Consider the following 20,056-nt stretch of genomic DNA (forward strand, 5'->3'; position numbering starts at 1 on the left):
ATGGAACAGGTTGCGAGCGTCTCTGGTCAGTTTGATGACGCAGAGGAGGACAGGTGAGGCAGACAAACACTTAAACCAGTTCCTAACGAGCAGAACCGTTTGGTTCTCTCAGAAGGTTCCGATTCTTTTCTTTCCCTTTGCTTAAGCCGTTGAGACTCGGTCAGATCAGAACCTCATTCCGGGTCTGGTCGGAAAATTTGCAGCAAATCAGAGCAAAATAAGAAAGAAGATCCGGTGTGTTCGGTCTGGAGACGATTCCATGCTGTAAGAGGTTCTTGTGTCCGAACGGGCCGAACCAGAACTGGTCGAACCACGGAGCAGAGGAGCATCAAACAACGAAGAGTTCACATCGGTACCGAACCTGAGTTGGTTAATAAGATTTGATTTTTCCACTAAAAGTTAAATACTGGGAACACAAATATGCTGTTACCGGTCAACACGGAGGATAAAAACTGATGCAACGTTTTGGGTGGAAGTGGGTCGATGTTGCTAGGATACAGACACAACACCCCCAATGCATTTGTGGCAATATCTGGTGATTTTAGTCATCAGCTTTTCACCAGTTTGTTGTCTGCTTCACCCGGGAAAACAAAAATTTTTATGTGCTTTATGCTAATGTCAAAGATGCAAATGTCTCCAAACCAAAACCTCCTCTGGGGAGATGGGACCATAATCTGGTTCCTCTCTGCTCTGAATATGAATCTCTGGTGAAGAGACGACCTGTTGGGAAATAATCACAGGAAGCAGACGAGGCCCTCCAGGCTTGTTTGAAGCAACTGATTGGATCGCTCTCTGCCAGCCTGATGGAGATGACATCAGAGCCATGACTGACATGAAGCTCTGTGTGGACGGCAGCAGAGAGAAGCTTCCTGAATGACAAACCCTGGATCAGCAGGGACCTGAAGGAGCCAAAGAGTCTTTAGGGAACGGGATGGGGAACAGAAGCAGCTCCAGTCCAGATTAGAGACAGAAGAAGAAGAAGAACCTGGAGGACAAACTGCAGAGGAACCAAATCAGAGAATCAGGAAGGAGGAAGATCTCAGGCTGCGAGCAAAAGGAGGATCAGATGGACGGAAGCCTGGAAGGAGCAAAAGAGCCGAAGACATTCGGACAGGTTCAGGATCATCATCATCCCACCTTCCTCTGACCCTCAGCTTCCTGCCAAACCTTTGATCTCCTAACTTCCTCCTCAGTCGTGGATCTTCTGCTTCCACTAGTTTGACTCCGACCAGATCAGGAGCTGCTGCTCCGTTTGCCTCCTGATCTGGTTCTGGACCTGAAGAGGCAGCTGGAGAGACGGAACCAGAACCGGGTCCAGATGGTGTTGGTCCTGAAGGCCTGAGGCTGCAGAGCGGTTCTGTGGGATTCTGCAGCATCTCTTCAACCTCAGTCCGACACAACAGAAGGTTCTGTTGCTGTGGACGACATCCTGCCTGCTTCTGGTACCAGAGAAAACTCACCAACTCACCAATGACTGTAGACCTGTTGCCATGACAACCCACATCATGGAGGTCCTGGAGAGACTCCTGTTGGCCCACCTGAACAAGCTCATATCAGGACCCCCTGCAGTTTGCTTATCGCCATGGAGACGGAGACGCCATCTTAACCTGCTTCATGAACCCATTTAACAGGATTCAGCCTGATCTGCTCTGTGAGGAACTTCAGGAGACTCAGGTGGAGCCGGAACCTGATGACCTGATGACCTGTTGACCTGACCAGCTGATGACCTGACCACCTGATGACCAGACCACCTGACCACCTGTTGACCTGATGACCTGACCACCTGACGACTGAGCGTCTATCTTGGCTCCTTTTCTCTCTCTACACTTCAGACGTCCAGCACAAGACGCACAAGAGTAGATATACTCAGTATTTCTGAGCCTTCTTATTCAGGCTGTTGAGCCTCTTTAGAGAACCACCAGAACCCACCAGAACCAGGAGCTAAAAAGTCTCAACAGCCTGAATAAGAAGGCTGGTTCTGTTCTGGTTCTGACTGTGGAACCTCTGGAGATGATGATACAAAGAAGGATTCTTCATGAGATCAAGAAGATTCTGGCCAACCCTGAGCATCTTCAGTCAGAGGCTTCTTCAGATTCACTGTAACACAGACTGCTACAGGAGATCTTTCCTGCCAACAACTTTCAATAACTGAAGAATCTAAACTAATGAGTTACAACAACATTTCATTTCCCTGGAACCATTAGAACCGTCAGAACCAGTGACGGAAACAGACAAACGTGGGCCGGACGGACAGAATTTTGGATCACTGTTACTTAAATATGTTTTCAGGTTTCTGACTCGTCTAACCAATCAGGGCTCTCCCTGTGCCTGTTCTGACCAATCGGAGCTCTCTCTGGTTCCACAATCTCCTCCAGCTGCTATCTGATTGGCTGTTTCTGTCTCTAATATTGTTCATGTAGCATCCAATCAGGGCATGTCATTAGTGACATCACGGCCCAGCTGACGTCAGAGTGGCTGGATGATGAGGATGAGGATGAAGATGATGAGGATGAAGATGAGGAGTGGGAGTGGACCTCTCCAGCTGATTGGACCAAAAGAATCAACCAGACCGGCACCAACTGTCAGGTCAGACTCTGCTTGCTGTTACCATGGTTACCAACTTAGGTTTCCTTTGATCAGGAAGGTTCTAACGTGCCCGGTTTAAGGTTCTGAAGGTGTTTGTGTTCCTCCTCAGGCCAACCGGCAGAACCCGTCCAGCAAGACGGCGTCATCAACTCCGACCGACAAGGTTCTGAGGAAATATGAGCAGAAGATCAATCTTGGTATGGCTCAGCAGCACAGAACCCGCTCGGTTCCATTACACCGCCTTCATCATCACAGTGACCCAGTTACCAGAACCAGATCAGTAGGAAGGTTCTGCTGGGTTCTAATGGGGAACCCAGACGTTCTCTCCTTCATGGGTTACGAGCGCTGGCTGAGCTATGCTAGCTGCTAGTGGAGCTGCTCCACTAGCAGCTAGTGCTGATCCGAGTCAGACCTGGTCCTGGTCTCTGTACAAATGTCACCTGTCTGGTGGCTCCGCCCCCTCAGGTGTCTCCTGTACCTGAGCTGCTGTGTTGTTCCTGCAGACCAGCTGAACTTGGAGGACAGTGTGACCAACAAGGTGACGGCCAATCAGAGGCAGAAGGAGGCCGGAACGTACGTCTGCCCTCACCTGCAGCCGCTCACCTGCTGGTCATGTGACTCCTCTCTAACCTTCTGATTGGTTCCCTTCACAGGTACAGAGTGAAGGACAAATCAGACCGCGCCACCGTAGAGCAGGTCAGGATTGTTGCTGGGCTGACAGGAAGTGACCCTGTACCGGCTGACGGGAAGTGACCCGTTGCGTTCCTCTGCAGGTGTTGGACCCTCGGACTCGGATGATTCTGTTCAAGATGCTGAGTCGCGGAATCATCAGCGAGATCAACGGCTGCATCAGCACCGGGAAGGAGGTCAGCTGACCTGGGTTCTGGTGCCGAGCGGCTCGGACCGATTCGGGGTGGGTGGGCTGGGCGGTTTGGGGGTTGGTTGCCGTGGTAACCAGTGGGTTCCTGCGGTCACTCAGGCCAACGTTTACCACGCCAGCACGGCGGCTGGAGAAAGCAGAGCCATCAAGATCTACAAGACATCCATCCTGCAGTTCAAGGACCGGGACAAGTACGTCAGCGGAGAGTTCAGGTCAGTCCGCTTCCTGTGCTTTTCAAAATAAGGGTAGCCTCTCTGAATCTGAGCCCACATTGGTTCCGGTTCTGTTCTGCAGGTTCCGCCACGGCTACTGTAAAGGAAACCCCAGGAAGATGGTGAGAACCTGGGCCGAGAAAGAGATGAGGAACCTGATCAGGTCAGAACCTCGGCCCGAGACGCAGAACCCGGTAGAACCATAAGAACCCAGTAAAAGCATCAGAACCGGCTCTTGTGTTCCAGGCTGCAGGCGGCCGGCGTTCCCAGTCCAGAACCGGTTCTGCTTCGGAGTCACGTTCTGCTAATGGGTTTCATCGGAAAAGACAACAGGCAAGAATCGGAGCCGGTTCTAATCCGGTGTGCGGCCAGCCAGATGCTGACGAAGGTTCTGGTTCTGTTTGGGTCAGGCCGGCTCCTCTGCTGAAGCACGCGGTTTTGAGCGGGTCCAAGGCCCGGCAGCTGTACCTGCAGGTGGTCCGGGACATGCAGCGGATGTTCCAGCGGGCCCGGCTCGTCCACGCCGACCTGAGCGAGTTCAACATGCTGTGAGCGGAACCGACCCGATCCATCTGGTTCCAGTCGGGCTCCTCTGACCCGGTACTGATCCGGTTGCAGGTACCATGGCGGAGACGCTTACATCATCGACGTGTCGCAGGCGGTGGAGCACGACCATCCACACGCCCTGGACTTCCTGCGCAAGGACTGCAGCAACGTCAACGGTGGGTCCGGTTCCGGTTCTGACTCGCAGGTTGGCCCTGTTCTGGCCCTTAATGGTTCTGACCCGTCTGTGGTTCCCAGAGTTCTTTGCGCGGCGCGGCGTGGCGGCCATGACGTTGCGGGAGCTGTTCGACTTCATCACTGACCCGGCCGTCTCCATCGCCAATATGGAGGCATACCTGGACAAGGTGAGCAGTACCTGGCCGTACCTCCGGACCCATCCGGAACCAAAATCCGCTCTGGTTCCGGTCGGGTCCGGGACGCCCCCTGACTCCCCCTGACTCTCGGCTGTCTGTGATTGGCGGAGCAGGCCATGGCGACGGCGGCCCAGCGCACGGCGGAGCAGCGATCGGACCGGGACCGGGTCGACGAGGAGGTAACTGCTCTGAGACCTCGCCCTCCTCTTCGATTGGCTCCCAGAGTTCACTGAGGCTCCACCCCCCACAGGTGTTTAAGCAGGCCTACATCCCGCGAACCCTGACCCAGGTGAGAGGCTACGAGCGCCACGTGGAGCTGATGAGGTCCGAGGAGGCGGCGGCCATTAGCGGTCACCATGACGACGTAAGAGCAGCAACGTTTCATCTTCTTCTGTGGTTTTTAACTGCATTGATGATGATGATGATGAAGGCTCCCTGTTCTCCTCAGGTTCTGTACCAGACGCTGACGGGCCTGAAGAAGGACCTCTCTGGAGTCCAGACGGTTGGTACCGGTTCTGGTTCCGGAACTGGTTCCGGTCCCGGCTCCTGCTGATATTCAGATCTGCTGCTAGGTTCCGGCGCTGCTGGAGGAGGACCGGCCTTCATCAGAGGAGGAAGAGGAGGGTGAGGAAGAGGAGGAAGAGGAGGACCAAGAGGGAAGTCCAATGGATAAGAAGGTGCTCAGTCCGTGGAACCAGAACCACAACCAGAACCAGAGCTTCCTGATTTGAACTGCTTGTTGTTCCAGGAGAGGAAGAGGATGGTGAAGGAGGCCCAGAGGGAGAGGAGGAAGAGCAAAGTCCCCAAACACGTGAAGAAGAGGAAAGAGAAGGTGGCCAAGATGAAGAAGGGCCGATGACCCTTCAGAACCGGGCCGACGAACCGACCCAGTTCTGACTGGGAAGCAGAGGCTCTCGCTCTGTGGTTCTGTTCTGATTAAAGCTTTGATCTCAAACCAAACTTCTCTCAGAATTTCTTGACCCAATACAAATGTGGATGCACTGTGGCTCTGCTGAGAGGTCAAAGGTCATGCTGGTGTTTATTTCCATGGTGACGTCAATTCGAGTGACGCTAATTATAAAGCTAGTAATGAAGCTAAGCTAGTTCGCTTAGCCACTGATGACATAAATGGCAATGCTAAGTTGTTTCTCTTCCATTTGCACATTTAACAGCAAGTATACTAGGTTAATTGGCAGCTCTAAGCCCCTCCCCTTGCCTCATTGCTTACATCTGAAGTAAATGCAGTCACCCAATGACCGATCACACACAGTATACTAAACAATAACATTTCAATCTGATTAAAAGGCAATCTCCAATAAGTATGACATGTTTTCAAAAAAATTCTCATTCACTTCACCAAAAACACCTTCATGAAAACCAGGTAAAATATTCAAGATCTAATATAGTTAAATAAACAAAATCATTATTTTTAAAAGTAATATGATAATAACCCTAACCCTCTGACACTGACTCTGCCCAGTTAGTGGCATCTACCACTGAGTCAGTGGTGGCTGCTTGACTATATGTAAATACATATATCCTGTTTTATTTGTTATTATTATTTTATTTATTTGTTCAAAGTAAAATTATTCATACTTTATGTTTAATTTGACACAGAAGCCGGAAGCTGCTGCTTCTAAGCCACAGTTTGAGCTCTACGGCCGCCTGCTGTTCTCCGGTCCGCCGCTCTCCACCAGAGGGCAGCATGGAGGCGGGAGGCAGAGGAACAGCAGCAGCAGAAGAAGAACCAGGAAGTACAATCAAAGCAGATCATAAGCAGGTGAGTTCGATTGTTTTCTCGGTACCGTTTGTTGCTCCCGATTCTGGTTCTGGTTCCGGTCAGAAAGTAGCTGTTTTTATTGAAGCAGAGCTTCAGCTTTTTTAGCTTCTGAACTGAAACTGATGACCGGACTGAGGTTGAGTTTCATGGCCGCAGCTGATTGGTCCCGATCAACAAACATGGAGGCTCCAGAACACAAACAATAACCAACTGATAACCTGCGTGTTTCACATTTTCCCTTTATAAATCCGCAAGCATTAAGTGAAAGCCGAGCATTAAAATTACACAGTTTAATGAACTTTCTGATAAGATCTGATCATTTTAAAAGCCTGAAGGAAATGAGAAAAAAGACATTGATAAATAACAATGAAAAAAATTAAGACTAAATTCTTTTTTATTTTCCAAGTGAAAACCGTCTCTGATTGTCTGAAAAAGTGTTTAAAAATATTTTTCAGCTGGACATGGGTCCAAAAATGTTCATATTTAGTGCATGAATTAAAGAGAAGTTTAACCGTTCCTGAATGACAGAAGGAGGATTAATTATTATAACCTCTGTATACTGTTGCTGATGGTCTGGAGGAATCAGTATAACTTAGAAAACTGCTTTTTTTCAACTGAGATGAAGATGATTAATAATTCATTAGTGCGGTTGACACCGATGGCTCTGTGGGTTTACCAACTTAAGCTCTTGGTTCCACTGATGATGTTAAATGTTCGCAAAAATTTTAAACCTTTTTGAGGGGTAAGAATGAGAAAAGAACATACTGTTCCTCAGCAGAACCTGTCCCTAACCTGTCCCTGACCTTTAACCTGGAGCTGCTCCACCAACATGGCTGACATCCTGCAAAATGTTATGGATCACGCAGTCGCTGTCGCACGGAAAGCTGGAGAGGTGAGACATCCTTACAAAGATCCTCGCTGGTCTAATGGGTCCGGTTCCAGCGAGGAACCTGACCCACTAGAACCCACCGAAGGAGCTGAAGCTGAAACCCAGTTTTTGAATGTCTTTTACACCAAATGTTGTTCTGATGTGTTAGATCACAGGTGTCAAACTCCAGTCCTCGAGGGCCGCTGTCCTGCAGTTTTTAGATGTGCCACAAGTACAAAACACCGGAATGAAATGGCTTAATTGCCTCCTCCTTGTGTAGATCAGTTCTCCAGAGCCTTAATGACCTAATTATTCTATTCAGGTGTGGTGCAGCAGAGGCTCATCTAAAAGTTGCAGGACACCGGCCCTTGAGGACTGGAGTTCGACACCCCTGTGTTAGATTATATATTGATCTGGTGAACTGGATCTCGTTCTAACCAGGTGGTGCGTGAGGCTCTGAGTGATGACAGGAAGGTGATGACCAAGAGCTCAGCCGTTGATTTAGTCACTCAAACTGACCAGAAGGTGGAAAAACTCATCATCCAATCAGTGAAAGAGAAATTCCCTCAGCACAGGTATGAAGCTCCGCCTCCCAGCATGTTGAATCAGCTCCATGGACCTTCTTGGGTTGGCACCTTATCTTCATCTTTAGAAAACCTTTTTTGGGTCATGCTTTTATTGTGAAAATCAGACTAACTGGAAGTGCTTTCATTTTGATGTTTTGTGTCTTATTGGCAGGTTCATAGGGGAGGAGTCCGTAGCGGCAGGTGAGCCGAGCATCCTGACGGATGATCCCACCTGGATCATCGATCCCATCGACGGAACAACCAACTTCGTTCACGCGTGAGTTTATTTCATCCCACTCATCTGTCCAGGTCAGCAGTCTGATCAATGAAGTGACAGTAATGCCGTAATGTCACCAGTAAGGCCACAAGGTCACCAGTAAGGGCGTAAGGTCACCAGTAATGTCATAAAGTCACCAGTAAAGGCCGTAATGTCACCAGTAAAGGCCGTAATGTCACCAGTAAAGGCCGTAATGTCACCAGTAAAGGCGCTGACTCCACCTGTTGAATCTGTCACTGTAAGGTAAAATGGCCGACATCAGTTTTCTCGAAATTCTGAACCGAACGCCGTCAGCGCCACCTAGAGGTCTTCCAGAACCCCCAGGGTTTTACCTGTGGGTCCGTGTAGCAAAGTTTACAGAATACAAGTTTCCACCACTTGGTGGCAGTGATGTGCCGTCAGTAGTTTAATAAGCTCTAATGAGCAGAAGAAGAAACCAGCCGCCAGGCTAAAGAAATATTTACTGGAGACATTTTAATGTGGAAATATTTTCAGCGCTGAAGCTCCTTTTCCCATTAACAAACAGTGAATCCAGTGGATCAGGATTCTCCTTTATGGCTACAACAAAAACCAAATCCCAAAACACTCAGAGCTGCTGGAGGCTCTGCCAGCGAGCCACTTGACCCAGACTGGACCCAGACTGGACCTAATGCGTCCGGGAGGAACACGTATAAAAACAGAGCGGTAGTTCATCCAAAGATAAACGGTTATGATTGTTGTTTGTCAGCAGCTTCTGGTTCTGTCCATTGAAGCAGTTTTCAAATTAATTTGCAGATTATAAAGTTATATTTTCATTTGTACTTAATACATTTAATTTTAAATTGATTTACTTTTGAGCGCTTCTTTTCATCCATCCATCCATCTTCTTCCGCTTATCTGGGGTCGGGTCACGGGGGTAGCAGCTTCAGAAGGGAGGCCCAGACTTCCCTCCCCAGCCACTTCTTCCAGATCCTCCGGGGGAATCCCAAGGCCAGCCGAGAGACATAGTCCCTCCAGCGTGTCCTGGGTCTTCCCCGGGGCCTCCTCCCGGTGGGACGTGCCCGGAACACCTCACCAGGGAGGCGTCCAGGAGGCATCCTGACCAGATGCCCCTCAACTGGCTCCTCTCGATGTGAAGGAGCAGCGGCTCTACTCTGAGTCCCTCCCGGATGACTGAGCTTCTCTCTAAGGGAGAGCCCAGCCACCCTACGGAGAAAACCCATTTCGGCCGCTTGTATCCGCGATCTCGTTCTTTCAGTCACGACCCAAAGCTCATGACCATAGATGAGGGTGGGAACGTAGATCGACCGGTAAATCGAGAGCTTCGCTTTTTGACTCAGCTCTCTCTTCACCACGACGGACCGGTACAGCGCCCGCTTAACGGCAGACGCTGCACCAATCCGCCTGTCGATCTCCCGCTCCCTTCTTCCTTCATTCGTGAACAAGATCCCGAGACACTTGAACTCCTCCACTTGGGGCAGGACAAACCCCCTGACCCGGAGAAGGCACTCTACCCTTTTCCGGCTCAAGACCATAGCCTTGGATTTGGAGGCACTGATAGGTATTTTCCTTTCGAACCTAAATAAAAGATAGAACCACAGACAACGTATATGAATTTTACGTGGAGCTTTTGCAAAAGGGAAGGCTCTATCAAACTTCTCCTCCGATCAGTTCCACTGAGCGTTCTGGTCTGCCCTCACAAAAACTCCTGTTTTTATTGTCAAAGAAGAACAGGCAAGAGGGCAGTCAGGAAAACAACAGAGGTCGTAAAGCTTCTAACCCAAACATCTAACAACCTAGTTCCAGATGTGATATCTGATCAAAGGTCTAAGCCCGGTTCAAATCTCGGTCAATACTGTCAAGAAAACAAAATACGACTGCTCACAGGTGGTTACTAAATTAGGAGGTGTTCTTGCAAAAGGGTTTAAGGTCTGAGAAACTTAGTGTTATCTATTTCTCGTAAAGTTGAACAGACAGTAGTGACCTCCAGGTCATTTAAAGAAGAGAACACTTTAAACAGAAAATCACCGATCCTCATCCCGGCCGCTTCACACTCGGCTGCGAACCGCTCCAGCGAGAGCTGCAGATCACGACCCGATGAAGCCAAAAGGACCACATCGTCTGCAAAAAGCAGAGACGAGATCCTAAGGCCACCAAATCGGATCCCCTCAACACCTTGGCTGGTCTAGAAATTCTGTCCATGAAAGTGATGAACAGAATCGGTGACAAAGGGCAGCCCTGGCGGAGTCCAACTCTCACCGGAAACGAGCCCAACTTACTGCCGGCAATGCGGACCAGACTCTGACACCGGTCATACAGGGACCTGACAGCCCGTATCAAAGGGCCCGGTACCCCATACTCCCGGAGAACCCACCACAGGACTCCCCGAGGGACACGGTCGAACGCCTTCTCCAAGTCCACAAAACACATGTAGACTGGTTGGGCGAACTCCCATGCACCCTCCAGGACCCTGCCAAGGGTGTAGAGCTGGTCCAGTGTTCCACGACCAGAACCAGAACCACACTGCTTTTCCTCAATCCGAGGTTCGACTATCCGACGGACCCTCCTCTCCAGAACCTCTGAATAGACCTTGCCAGGGAGGCTTAAGAGTGTGACCCCTCTATAATTAGAGCACACCCTCCGGTCCCCCTTTTTGAACAGGGGGACCACCACCCCGGTCTGCCAATCCAGGGGAACTGCCCCCGATGTCCATGCAATATTGCAGAGTCGCGTCAGCCAACACAACCCTACAACATCCAGAGCCTTAAGGAACTCCGGGCGGATCTCATCCACCCCCGGAGCCCTGCCACCGAGGAGCTTTTTTTTTTTTTTTTTTTATACTCTTTATTTAACATTTTTCATTACAATAAAACATACAACACACACACACAGAACTAGGGGCACTGATACTTAGATAAGTAGAAAGACAGAAACAAAATAATACATTACAAGATGATACACCTTGTTATGCTTCCTTGCTCTTGTACGTCAGCCATTTAGACCAGCGTTTGTTGTAAGAATGTCCTTTCATACGTAAAAGATATGTCAGTTTTTCCATGGAGTGAATCTCCTCCACGACATCTCGCCAGTGGTTCAGCTGTGGTGGGAGTTTCTTTAGCCAAGACCGTGTAATTGCTTTTTTGCTTGCAATTGACAGAACTTTAAAAAGGTACTGATCTTCTTTTTGAAACACCTTTTCGGACATCAACCCCAGCAGAAAAATTCTAGGGTCCTTGGGGATGACATACCCCAAAATTATCCCAGTAGTCTGACAGATTTCATCCCAATAAGTTGCCAACTTTGGGCAGGACCAAAATACATGAGAGTGGTTGGCGTTCTGATGGCCACACTGTCTCCAACATTGCTGTTCTTCTCCTCTATGTCTACTAGTAATTTGAGGTGTAATAAAGTATCTGATTAAGCACTTCCATCCGAATTCCTTCCATCTTTTGGAGCTAGTAGATGTCTGTTGTGTCACACACATTGAAAGCCAATCATCCTCTGTAATTATTACTCCCAATTCTCTTTCCCATTTGGACTTAATGTTCAAGGTGTTATTTCCATTAAGTTTCTGCAACCCTTTATATAGTTTGGAAACAATTTTACAAGGGAGGTGAGTATAAGCTTTCGTAAAAATGTTCACAACAGCACTACCTTCTGGAGGAACACCTTTTTTTATTTTTGTATTGTAAAAATGTCTTACCTGGAAATATTTAAATAAATCTCTGTTCTCAAGATTATAATCCCTTTTCAGTTGCTCAAACGTTTTAAAGGTGTTACCTTCTACAAACTGGCACAAAGCCACAAGTCCTCTATCTTTCCAGCCTAAAAAAGAAGAATCTAATTCTCCTGGCCGAAAGTCAGAGTTACAGGAGGGCCACATCAGGAGTCCAGTGACATCCGCCAATCTGTATCTATCAACCACTTCCTTCCAGATTAACAATGTGCCTTCAACTATACCATTCCCATTTTTGTCTGTGACTATTTTACCTCCCAGACGTGTTTGGGGTTGGGCCCCACCCTGCCTTAGTTCTATCTGTTTCCATCCGGTCTCCATTTCTGGTGAGCACCAGCAGACCATGAATCTCATCTGAGATGCATAATAGTATTCCCTCAAATTTGGAAGGCCCAGACCCCCCTGGTCCCTGTTAATTTGGAGTATTTTAAATTTTATTCTTGGTCTGGTCCCGGACCAAATAAATCTGGAGATCAACCTGTCCCAAGTATGGAACTGTGCGCTAGATATTCTAATAGGCAATGACATGAAAAGATATAAAAATCTAGGAAGCAGATTCATCCTCACTATTTCCATTCTAGCTGTGAAGTCCAACAATAACCTTGACCAGGCTGATAAGTCTTTTTGTATGTTTTCAGTAAGGTTATCAAAGTTCAAACTAAGTAACTCATCCAAATCTTGAGAAACAAATACTCCCAGGTATTTTAGCTTTTTGGCATCCCACTTAAGTCCATAGTTCTTTCTTATGAATTTACTAGGGGAGTAGTTAATTGCCAGGACCTGTGTTTTTGTGATGTTTAGACTGTAGCCCGACAGTTGACCAAACTCCGTTAGAGCTGACATAACCTTAGGGAGCGTTATATCTGGGTTTTGGAGGTATGTGATTACATCATCTGCAAAAAGGGCAATTTTGTGTTCAGTATTTGCAAAACTAATTCCCTTTATTCCATTATCCTCTCTAATGGCCTGTGCCAAGGGTTCAATGAATATTGCAAAAAGCGATGGGCTTAGACAACAACCCTGACGGGTTCCTCTGTGTAGTTGGAAGCTGTTTGTTAGGTGCCCATTGATTTTAACCCTGGCCCGTGGTTCATCATAAAGTGACCGCAAGCACCTAATAAACTGGTTATTAAAGCCCAGGCGTTCTAGTACCTTATATAGAAAGGTCCAGTTGACCCGATCAAAGGCCTTTTCTGCGTCTAGACTAATTAATGCGGCGTTGAGACCCTGCTTTTTGGTTTGGTCTAAGATATGTAATGTTCGTCTTATGCTGTCATGAGTTTGTCTGCCTTTGATGAATCCCGTCTGGTCTTCGTGTATTAGGTCTAACAAGTAATACTCCATTCTCCGAGAAATTATTGATGTAAAAATTTTATAATCGACATTCAGGATAGAGATTGGGCGATATGATTCACAGTATTCAACATTTTTCCCCTCTTTAGGGAGGACAGATATTACAGCCTCTCTCCAAGATGGTGGGATCTCAGCTCTGCTCAATGTCCAGTTCAAAGATTCGAGCAGGACAGGAGAAAGCTCCTTCCTGAACGTCTTGTACCATTCATTTGGAAATCCATCGCTGCCTGGGCTCTTATTACTTTTCAATTGTCCAATAACTGTATCTAATTCTTTCTGCGTAATGGGAGCAGATAGAGTTTTGTTTTGGATTAGACCAAGTGAGGGTAGATCCAAAGCTGCCAAATAATCCTCAATAGCAGTTACGTTAACTGGTCCTGGACCGAGGAGCTTTTTAACCACCTCAGCGACCTCGTCCCCAGAGATTGGAGAGCCCAACCCAGAGTCCCCAGGCTCAGCTTCCTCAATGGAAGGCATGTTGGTGGGATTGAGGAGGTCTTTGAAGTATTCTGCCCACCGGCCCACAACGTCCCGAGTAGAGGTCAGCTGCACAACATCCCCACTATAAACAGGGTTGGTGCTGCACTGCTTCACCCTCCTGAGACGCTGGATGGTGGACCAGAATCACCTCGAAGCCGTACGGAAGTCTTTCTCCATGGATTCTCCAAACTCCTCCCACGCCTGAGTTTTTGCCTCACCAACCACCCGAGCCGCATGCCGCTTTGCCCGCCAGTACCCATCACCTGCTTCCGGAGTCCCTCAGGTCAAAAAGGCCCGATAGGACTCCTTCTTCAGCCTGACGGCATCCCTCACCGAAGGTGTCCACCAACGGGTTCGAGGGTTGCCGCCATGACAGGCACCAACAACCTTGCGGCCACAGCTCCGATCGGCCGCCTCGACAATGGAGGCACGGAACATGGTCCACTCAGACTCCATGTCCCCCACCACCCCCGGGACGTTTTCAAAGTTTTGCCAGAGATGGGAGTTAAAGCTCCGTCTCACAGGGGATTCCACCAGACGTTCCCAGCAGACCCTCACAACACGTTTGGGCCTGCCAGGCCTGACCGGCTTCCTCCCCCACCACCGGAGCCAGCTCACCACCAGGTAGTGGTCAGTGGACAGCTCCGCACCTCTCTTCACCCAAGTGTCCAAGACATACGGCCGCAGAGCCGATGAAACGATGACAAAGTCGATCATCGAACTGCGGCCTAGGGTGTCCTGGTGCCAAGTGCACATATGGACACCCTTATGCTTGAACATGGTGTTCGTTATGGACAATCCATGACGAGCACAGAAGTCCAACAACAGAACACTGCTTGAGTTCAGATCGGGGGGGCCGTTCCTCCCAACCACGCCCCTCCAGGTCTCACTGTCGTTTCCCACATGAGCGTTGAAGTCCCCCAGCAGAACAAGGGAGTCCCCAGGAGGAGCACTCTCCAGTACCCCCACTAAGGACTCCAAAAAGGGTGGGTAATCTGAACTGCCGTTCGGCCCGTAAGCACAAACTGCAGTCAGGACCCGTCCCCCCCACCCGTAGGCGGAGGGAGGCTACCCTCTCGTTCACCGGGGTAAACCCCAACGTACAGGCGCCGAGATGGGGAGCAACAAGTATGCCCACTCCTGCCCGACGCCTCTCACCTTGGGCAACTCCAGAGTGGAAGTATGTCCAGCCCCTCTCAAGGAGGCTGGTTCCAGAACCAGAGCCATGCGTCGAGGTGAGACCAACTATTTCTAGCCGGAACCTCTCGACCTCACACACTAGCTCCGGCTCCTTCCCCACCAGAGAGGTGACATTCCACGTCCCAAGAGCTTCTGCAGCCGAGGATCAGACCGCCAGGGCCCCCTCCCTCGGCCGCCACCCATCACACAATGCACCCGACACATTGTGGTGTAATTTTATTTGATGTTTTTGATGGAAAACCATACATGGATTTGATTTTTATACTGAACAAAAGTCAGATCAGTTTGGTAAAACAATAGATGGTTATTATATATAAATGGGCCCTGGGGACAAAAAGACTGAGAATCCCTGCTGCAAACCAGCCGGTCCCAAGTGGGTGGGGCTTATCGCTCCAACGCCTCCTCTGATTGGCTGATAGATGATGAGCGCCATGGCTGAATTATGAATATATCTCATGTTTACATCCGACGCTCTCATGATTTTTAGAGTTATTGCTTCAGCTTAGGGTTTGATCATGTCCCTCTTCCTGATTGGCTGCAGTTCCTCATGCCCCGCCCCCAGCTGTTGAGAACAGAGCCTGAACATGAGCCTCTAGATCTACGCTGTCTAGATCTACGCTAGCCTCAGGATGACCTTTAGTCCCTCCCAGTGGAGGCGCTGGGGGGCACTATAGCACCCTCAGGAAATATTAGTTAGTTTTTCATTTCATCTAATTTAACATTTTAATGTGTAGTTGTGGCTTTTTCCTAAGAAAACCAACAAATTTTCAATAAAAAAATCTATTATAATTAAAAAATCCTTCATGCAACAGGAGTTGAACTTTGCAGATGCGTTTTATTTCTTCCGGGAAGCAAACTGGAGGAACCTGCAGTGCAACTATGGATCATTTTTTGCAACCAAAAATCAGGAATCAGAGAGGAGGATTTTTTAGAAGCAGATTCCGACCAACAAAGAAATATTAATGTGGATGAAGGAGATCAGTTGTCCTTCCACTAACGGTGTTAGCACCAGACGGCTAGCGGATCTTAGCAGAAGTCCTGCAGACGACTCCTGACTCTGTAACCTATTGTGTTGGAAACAGGATGTGAATTTATTTTAAAGGCTTATTTACTAAACTCTACGGTAAATGTTTCTAAAAGCTTTAACTGAACTGCAGAACATCGCATTATTCACCCCGTTTTATTGGTGACTGTTGATGTCAGAGGTTTTAATACATCCCTGTGTGTGTGTGTGTGTGTGTGTGTGTGTGTGTGTGTGTGTGTGTGTGTGTGTGTGTGTGTGTGTTGATCCTTCATCGCCCCCTCAGTAAAATGTGTAGCTCCCCATTAGCGCCTGCAGGAGGCGCTGCTATCTCTCCACGCCTGAATCGCGTCTTCTGTTTGTCTGCAGGTTTCCCTTCGTCGCCATCTCCATCGGCTTCACCATCAACAAGAGGGTAAGATTTGGTCACATGACTCTGTGCTTCCATCAGTCTGGTGGAGCCCCCTGGTGGCACAAACAGAAAGAAACAAATATTTTCAAATTGAGTAAAGAATCTGATAACTAAACAGATAATCAGTAAAAGCTCAGCAAGCTTTATCTAGAGACAGACAGCATTAAGGGCCAAGAAACGAGTCAACTGGAGAAGCACAATGATTAGTTGATGGCAGCATTATGCAGCATCACTGCTAACACAAACTCAGTGTGTCTTCTATGTAGAGAAAATAAATGCAAAGATGCAGATTGGAGAAAAGTAGAAGAAGGTGAGAAAAAGTGCACAGTTTGTCCTCCAGCAACCTGCAAATAGTTCAGGAAAAGCTGATGGAGCGGATGGAGAAAAGTTCCTGCCAAAAGATTCATGGATTCGATTCTATTGCTGCAAATATTCTGGACGTGAAGGACGGAAACCCTAGAAACTCATCTGGGATTTAAATAACATCCTGGTTAAATAACTCAGAGCTTCTTTACTTGATCACTGGAGGATCATTTGATCCAGATCAGTGATCCGCTGAACAGGTTCTGTTCAGAGGTTCTGGTCCAGAAACAAACAAATTCAGTTGGGTCAGAATTTGAAGCAGGAAGTTTGGAGCCGTCCAGGTTTTAATGATACAGGTTGAAGCTTCGGTTCTGGAGAAACCATAACCTTAACTACAACTATAATGATAATAAAATTATTTTAGCTAAGCTGCTTTAAGAGAAACCAGATGAGTTGTCCTAAGGAGGCAGTCTGCTGATGTCATCCTCAGGTGGAGGTGGGCGTGGTCTACAGCTGCCTGGAGGACAAGATGTTCACCGCCCGGCGGGGCGGGGGCGCATTCTGCAACGGGGAGCCGCTGCAGGTTTCTGATCAGACAGGTCAGTCAGCAATAATCACCAATAATCTGAGAGCAGCATCAGACCCAACCTGTTGATTCCAGATGTTCACCGTTCCATCATCGCCACCGAGTTCGGATCCAACAGAGACCCAGAAGTCGTGGACAAAATCTTCAGTAGCCTGAGGAACATCCTGAGCCTCCCAGTGCACGGGTACTGTAGTACCTCTAGTACCTGTAGTACCTGTAGTACTACAGGTAATACCTGTAATACCTGAAGTATCTGTGGTACACATTGACTTGTCTTCCTGCTGCTGGTACAACTGTGTGTTGTTTGTTGCCCCTCTTTGCGTAGCTCCTTGTTGCCCCGTGTTGCCTGCATCTCACCCTGTGTGTCTCCAGGGTGCGCGGCGCCGGCACCGCGGCCGTCAACCTGAGCCTGGTTGCGTCCGGCTGCGTGGAGGCCTACTATGAGATGGGGATGCACGTCTGGGACATTGCTGCCGGATCATTGCTGGTTCTGGAGGCCGGAGGAATCGTGATGGATGTGGACGGTGAGGACACCGCGGCGCGCCGTCTCCCGCCGCCACCACCGCCTCACACCTTGTCTCTGTCCAGGTGGTGACGCAGACCTGATGTCCAGGAGGATCTTGGCGGCCAACAACCGCAGCGTGGCGCTGAGGCTGGTGGAGCAGATCGCCCCCTACAGGCCGGACAGAGATGACGCGCCGCCTGCTGCCTGTGATTAAATGGTCCAGCCAGAACATAGAGTCCGAGTCTTTATTCTGCCCCAGTAGGTTCTCCCGGGTTCTGCTCACTAGAACCACCTCTGACCCGTTCTTTAGCTGCGTCCCTCCTCAAAGCAACAGAACCAGAAGAACCGACTTGTGCATATGTATACTTTGTGCCCCAGACCTCAACCAGGGGGCAGCACATGGAGCGGAGCAGGAAGAGGTGGCGGCCCGCTGCGCCTGGCGGCTCGTCTAATGAAGCGGTGAAGCACACCTGAGTCCAGCCGGCGGCTCTGAGCCACTCAGGGGAACCGACCCGGTTTGGAGCAGCCAGGTCCTGCTCCAAACCGGGTCGGAGACCAAGGAGCTGCTGGAATATTTTTTCCAGAAACTGGTCCTGATTTGGTCCAGTTGAGAAGGACCTGGCTGCAGCAAACCGGGACCGACCGCTGGCACTCCCTTACTTGGAAATGGGACCATTGCACTCCGGAAGTGAAGGGGGCGCTATTTCCTATATTATCTGCGGCCTCCTGTTTCTATTTTCTTTTGAAATCTGTGATATATCTTCACTTTTAGGAAGGATTTTCACTCTCAGCATGTATTTAAACTTCTTTCTGTTATAACTCCGTCAAGCCGAAGGGCAATAAACATTAACCAAAGTGAAGTTAATATTTATTGTTACATAAATAAGAGGGTTTCTCGTCAACTTTATCCATTCATTGTCAATCCGATAATATTCAACCCCGCATAAACCACTGCAATGTTCACTGCAGACTGAAGATTCACTGGATTCACTGCAGAATGATCACATGCAATCCAAACTCAAGATCACACCAACAGAATCGGGTCTCGGATATTTAAGATTAACAGCCACATAGAACCTGAGTATTCAGGAAGTGACCCAAAGACAGACGGAGGACAAAACAATAAATGTTAGGTTGTCAGTCTGACCTCACAAACACTGAGAGGAGACAAACAATCCAAACTGGTGGACTAACAAAAAGAAAACCAAACTCTAAAAGGACAGCAGGAAGCAGTGATAAAACTGTAAAAACAAAAATACAGAAATGACTAAATGCTTATTAAATCACTTTAATCAAGTCGATCTAAAACACATTAAAACACTGAAGACCTGCCCCTCTAAAATCAAACTAGATGTAGCAGATCTGGTGCAGTCCTACCAAAAAAACAAACAATATAAAAAACAAAATCATACAACTTAATCTGATTAAAAGAGACAAAAGTATAACCCTATCTGTAAATGTGCCTGTTAACATTCCTCCCCATCATTATGCATCTGCGACCCGACAACGTGCCAAAAAACCCCAAGAACAGAATCATTTCTTCAGCCTGTGAGGGTTGGACTGCTGTCCTGCAGTTTGGCTCAGTGATGGTTGAGTCTATTTCCTGTGTGGATTCCTGGCCAGAAAGAGGCTGAACATCAGAAGTTGCTTCTTCAGGAATACCAACCTCACCATTCTCAGCATCTGGTTGAATCTCAGATTCAGGCAAATCCACCATTTCCATCTCCCACCCCAATGTTTGTCTGCACATCTTCCAAACCGTTTTCTTGACAGCCGCCCACCCCGCTATTTTCAGGGACACTTCTGAGCTCGACCCAGTGGACCTGACGAAGGGGTCCTTCCTGACCCACAGGCGCTGTGGAGTACACTGCCCCTCGATCAGGAGGTGGGTCATAAAGTCCTGGTGACATTGATAATGATTTCTTGTACACCAGATTCTCCTTCCTGAAAATCTGGGGCAACATCCACATCCTGGTTTCTCTGAGCTGTTCTACTCTCTACTTTCTGGTTTACCATTTGATAAGCAGAACTGAGTGATTTTTGGTCAGGTTTCTTTTATTTACTTCAGCACAGCTCAGTTTTTAACAAGTTCTGTAGCTTTCTGTGTACTTATGAATCTGCTCCTTAGTCGGATCTTTTCGGGTCTGTTACCTCCTCTGGTGGCGTGGGGTGGTAATACAACTAATATAACTACACTAATGAGAATAGCACAAAGTCTTGATTATTTATTATTAATGTTTCATTTTCATAAGGAGGTGGAGCTAATGAAATGACCTAAACAAAACCTGACAGTAAAGTGGTTCCAGGTTCTCCCGATGGCCGACCTGTTGAAACTTTGGCAAATCTGAAATCGTTTGGGTCGTTCCTGGACAGGCAGCTCAGCTTTGCTGAAAAC

The 20,056-nt window shown here is 48.4% G+C and overlaps 2 protein-coding genes across 5 annotated transcripts; both read left to right on the forward strand.

Annotated features, from left to right (window-relative positions):
* riok1 (RIO kinase 1) lies at nucleotides 1-5,555 on the forward strand. Its single transcript, XM_005814066.3, has 17 exons — nucleotides 1-53; nucleotides 2,421-2,586; nucleotides 2,696-2,783; nucleotides 3,090-3,159; nucleotides 3,240-3,282; nucleotides 3,360-3,452; nucleotides 3,566-3,678; nucleotides 3,761-3,841; nucleotides 3,925-4,011; nucleotides 4,089-4,226; nucleotides 4,297-4,400; nucleotides 4,480-4,586; nucleotides 4,709-4,774; nucleotides 4,846-4,959; nucleotides 5,044-5,097; nucleotides 5,168-5,272; nucleotides 5,344-5,555. Exons 1-17 carry the CDS (start codon nucleotides 1-3, stop codon nucleotides 5,452-5,454), a joined length of 1,593 nt encoding a protein of 530 aa, XP_005814123.1. The 3' UTR covers nucleotides 5,455-5,555.
* A 671-nt stretch (nucleotides 5,556-6,226) lies between these two features.
* LOC102224640 (inositol monophosphatase 1-like) lies at nucleotides 6,227-17,909 on the forward strand. Of its 4 annotated transcripts, none has more exons than XM_023336048.1 (9): nucleotides 6,289-6,375; nucleotides 7,154-7,267; nucleotides 7,685-7,818; nucleotides 7,982-8,086; nucleotides 16,225-16,270; nucleotides 17,061-17,169; nucleotides 17,232-17,340; nucleotides 17,529-17,680; nucleotides 17,745-17,890. In XM_023336048.1, the coding sequence occupies exons 2-9, from the start codon at nucleotides 7,205-7,207 to the stop codon at nucleotides 17,873-17,875; spliced, it is 849 nt and encodes a 282-aa protein (XP_023191816.1). In that variant the 5' UTR covers nucleotides 6,289-6,375; nucleotides 7,154-7,204; the 3' UTR covers nucleotides 17,876-17,890. The 4 variants fall into 4 exon arrangements, 3 of the variants coding, with proteins under 3 accessions (XP_023191815.1, XP_023191816.1, XP_023191817.1); XM_023336049.1 differs by having other exon boundaries at nucleotides 6,291-6,375; nucleotides 7,151-7,267; XR_002752949.1 differs by lacking the exon at nucleotides 7,154-7,267 and having other exon boundaries at nucleotides 6,227-6,375; nucleotides 17,232-17,384; nucleotides 17,482-17,680; nucleotides 17,745-17,909.
* The last annotated feature ends 2,147 nt before the right edge of the window (nucleotides 17,910-20,056 follow it).

The sequence above is a fragment of the Xiphophorus maculatus genome, chromosome 6 (assembly GCF_002775205.1).
Source record: "Xiphophorus maculatus strain JP 163 A chromosome 6, X_maculatus-5.0-male, whole genome shotgun sequence".
In the NCBI taxonomy this organism is placed as follows: domain Eukaryota; kingdom Metazoa; phylum Chordata; class Actinopteri; order Cyprinodontiformes; family Poeciliidae; genus Xiphophorus; species Xiphophorus maculatus.

Excerpts from the sequence above, each read along its gene's own strand:
- riok1 (XM_005814066.3), top strand. The coding sequence starts at position 1 with ATGGAACAGGTTGCGAGCGTCTCTGGTCAGTTTGATGACGCAGAGGAG. Across the intron at positions 3,842-3,924 it reads GAGATGAGGAACCTGATCAG|GCTGCAGGCGGCCGGCGTTC; the intron begins GTCAGAACCTCG and ends CTTGTGTTCCAG. Across the intron at positions 4,960-5,043 it reads TTAGCGGTCACCATGACGAC|GTTCTGTACCAGACGCTGAC; the intron begins GTAAGAGCAGCA and ends TGTTCTCCTCAG.
- LOC102224640 (XM_023336047.1), top strand. The coding sequence starts at position 6,301 with ATGGAGGCGGGAGGCAGAGGAACAGCAGCAGCAGAAGAAGAACCAGGA. Across the intron at positions 7,819-7,981 it reads GAGAAATTCCCTCAGCACAG|GTTCATAGGGGAGGAGTCCG; the intron begins GTATGAAGCTCC and ends TCTTATTGGCAG. Across the intron at positions 16,271-17,060 it reads GCTTCACCATCAACAAGAGG|GTGGAGGTGGGCGTGGTCTA; the intron begins GTAAGATTTGGT and ends TGTCATCCTCAG.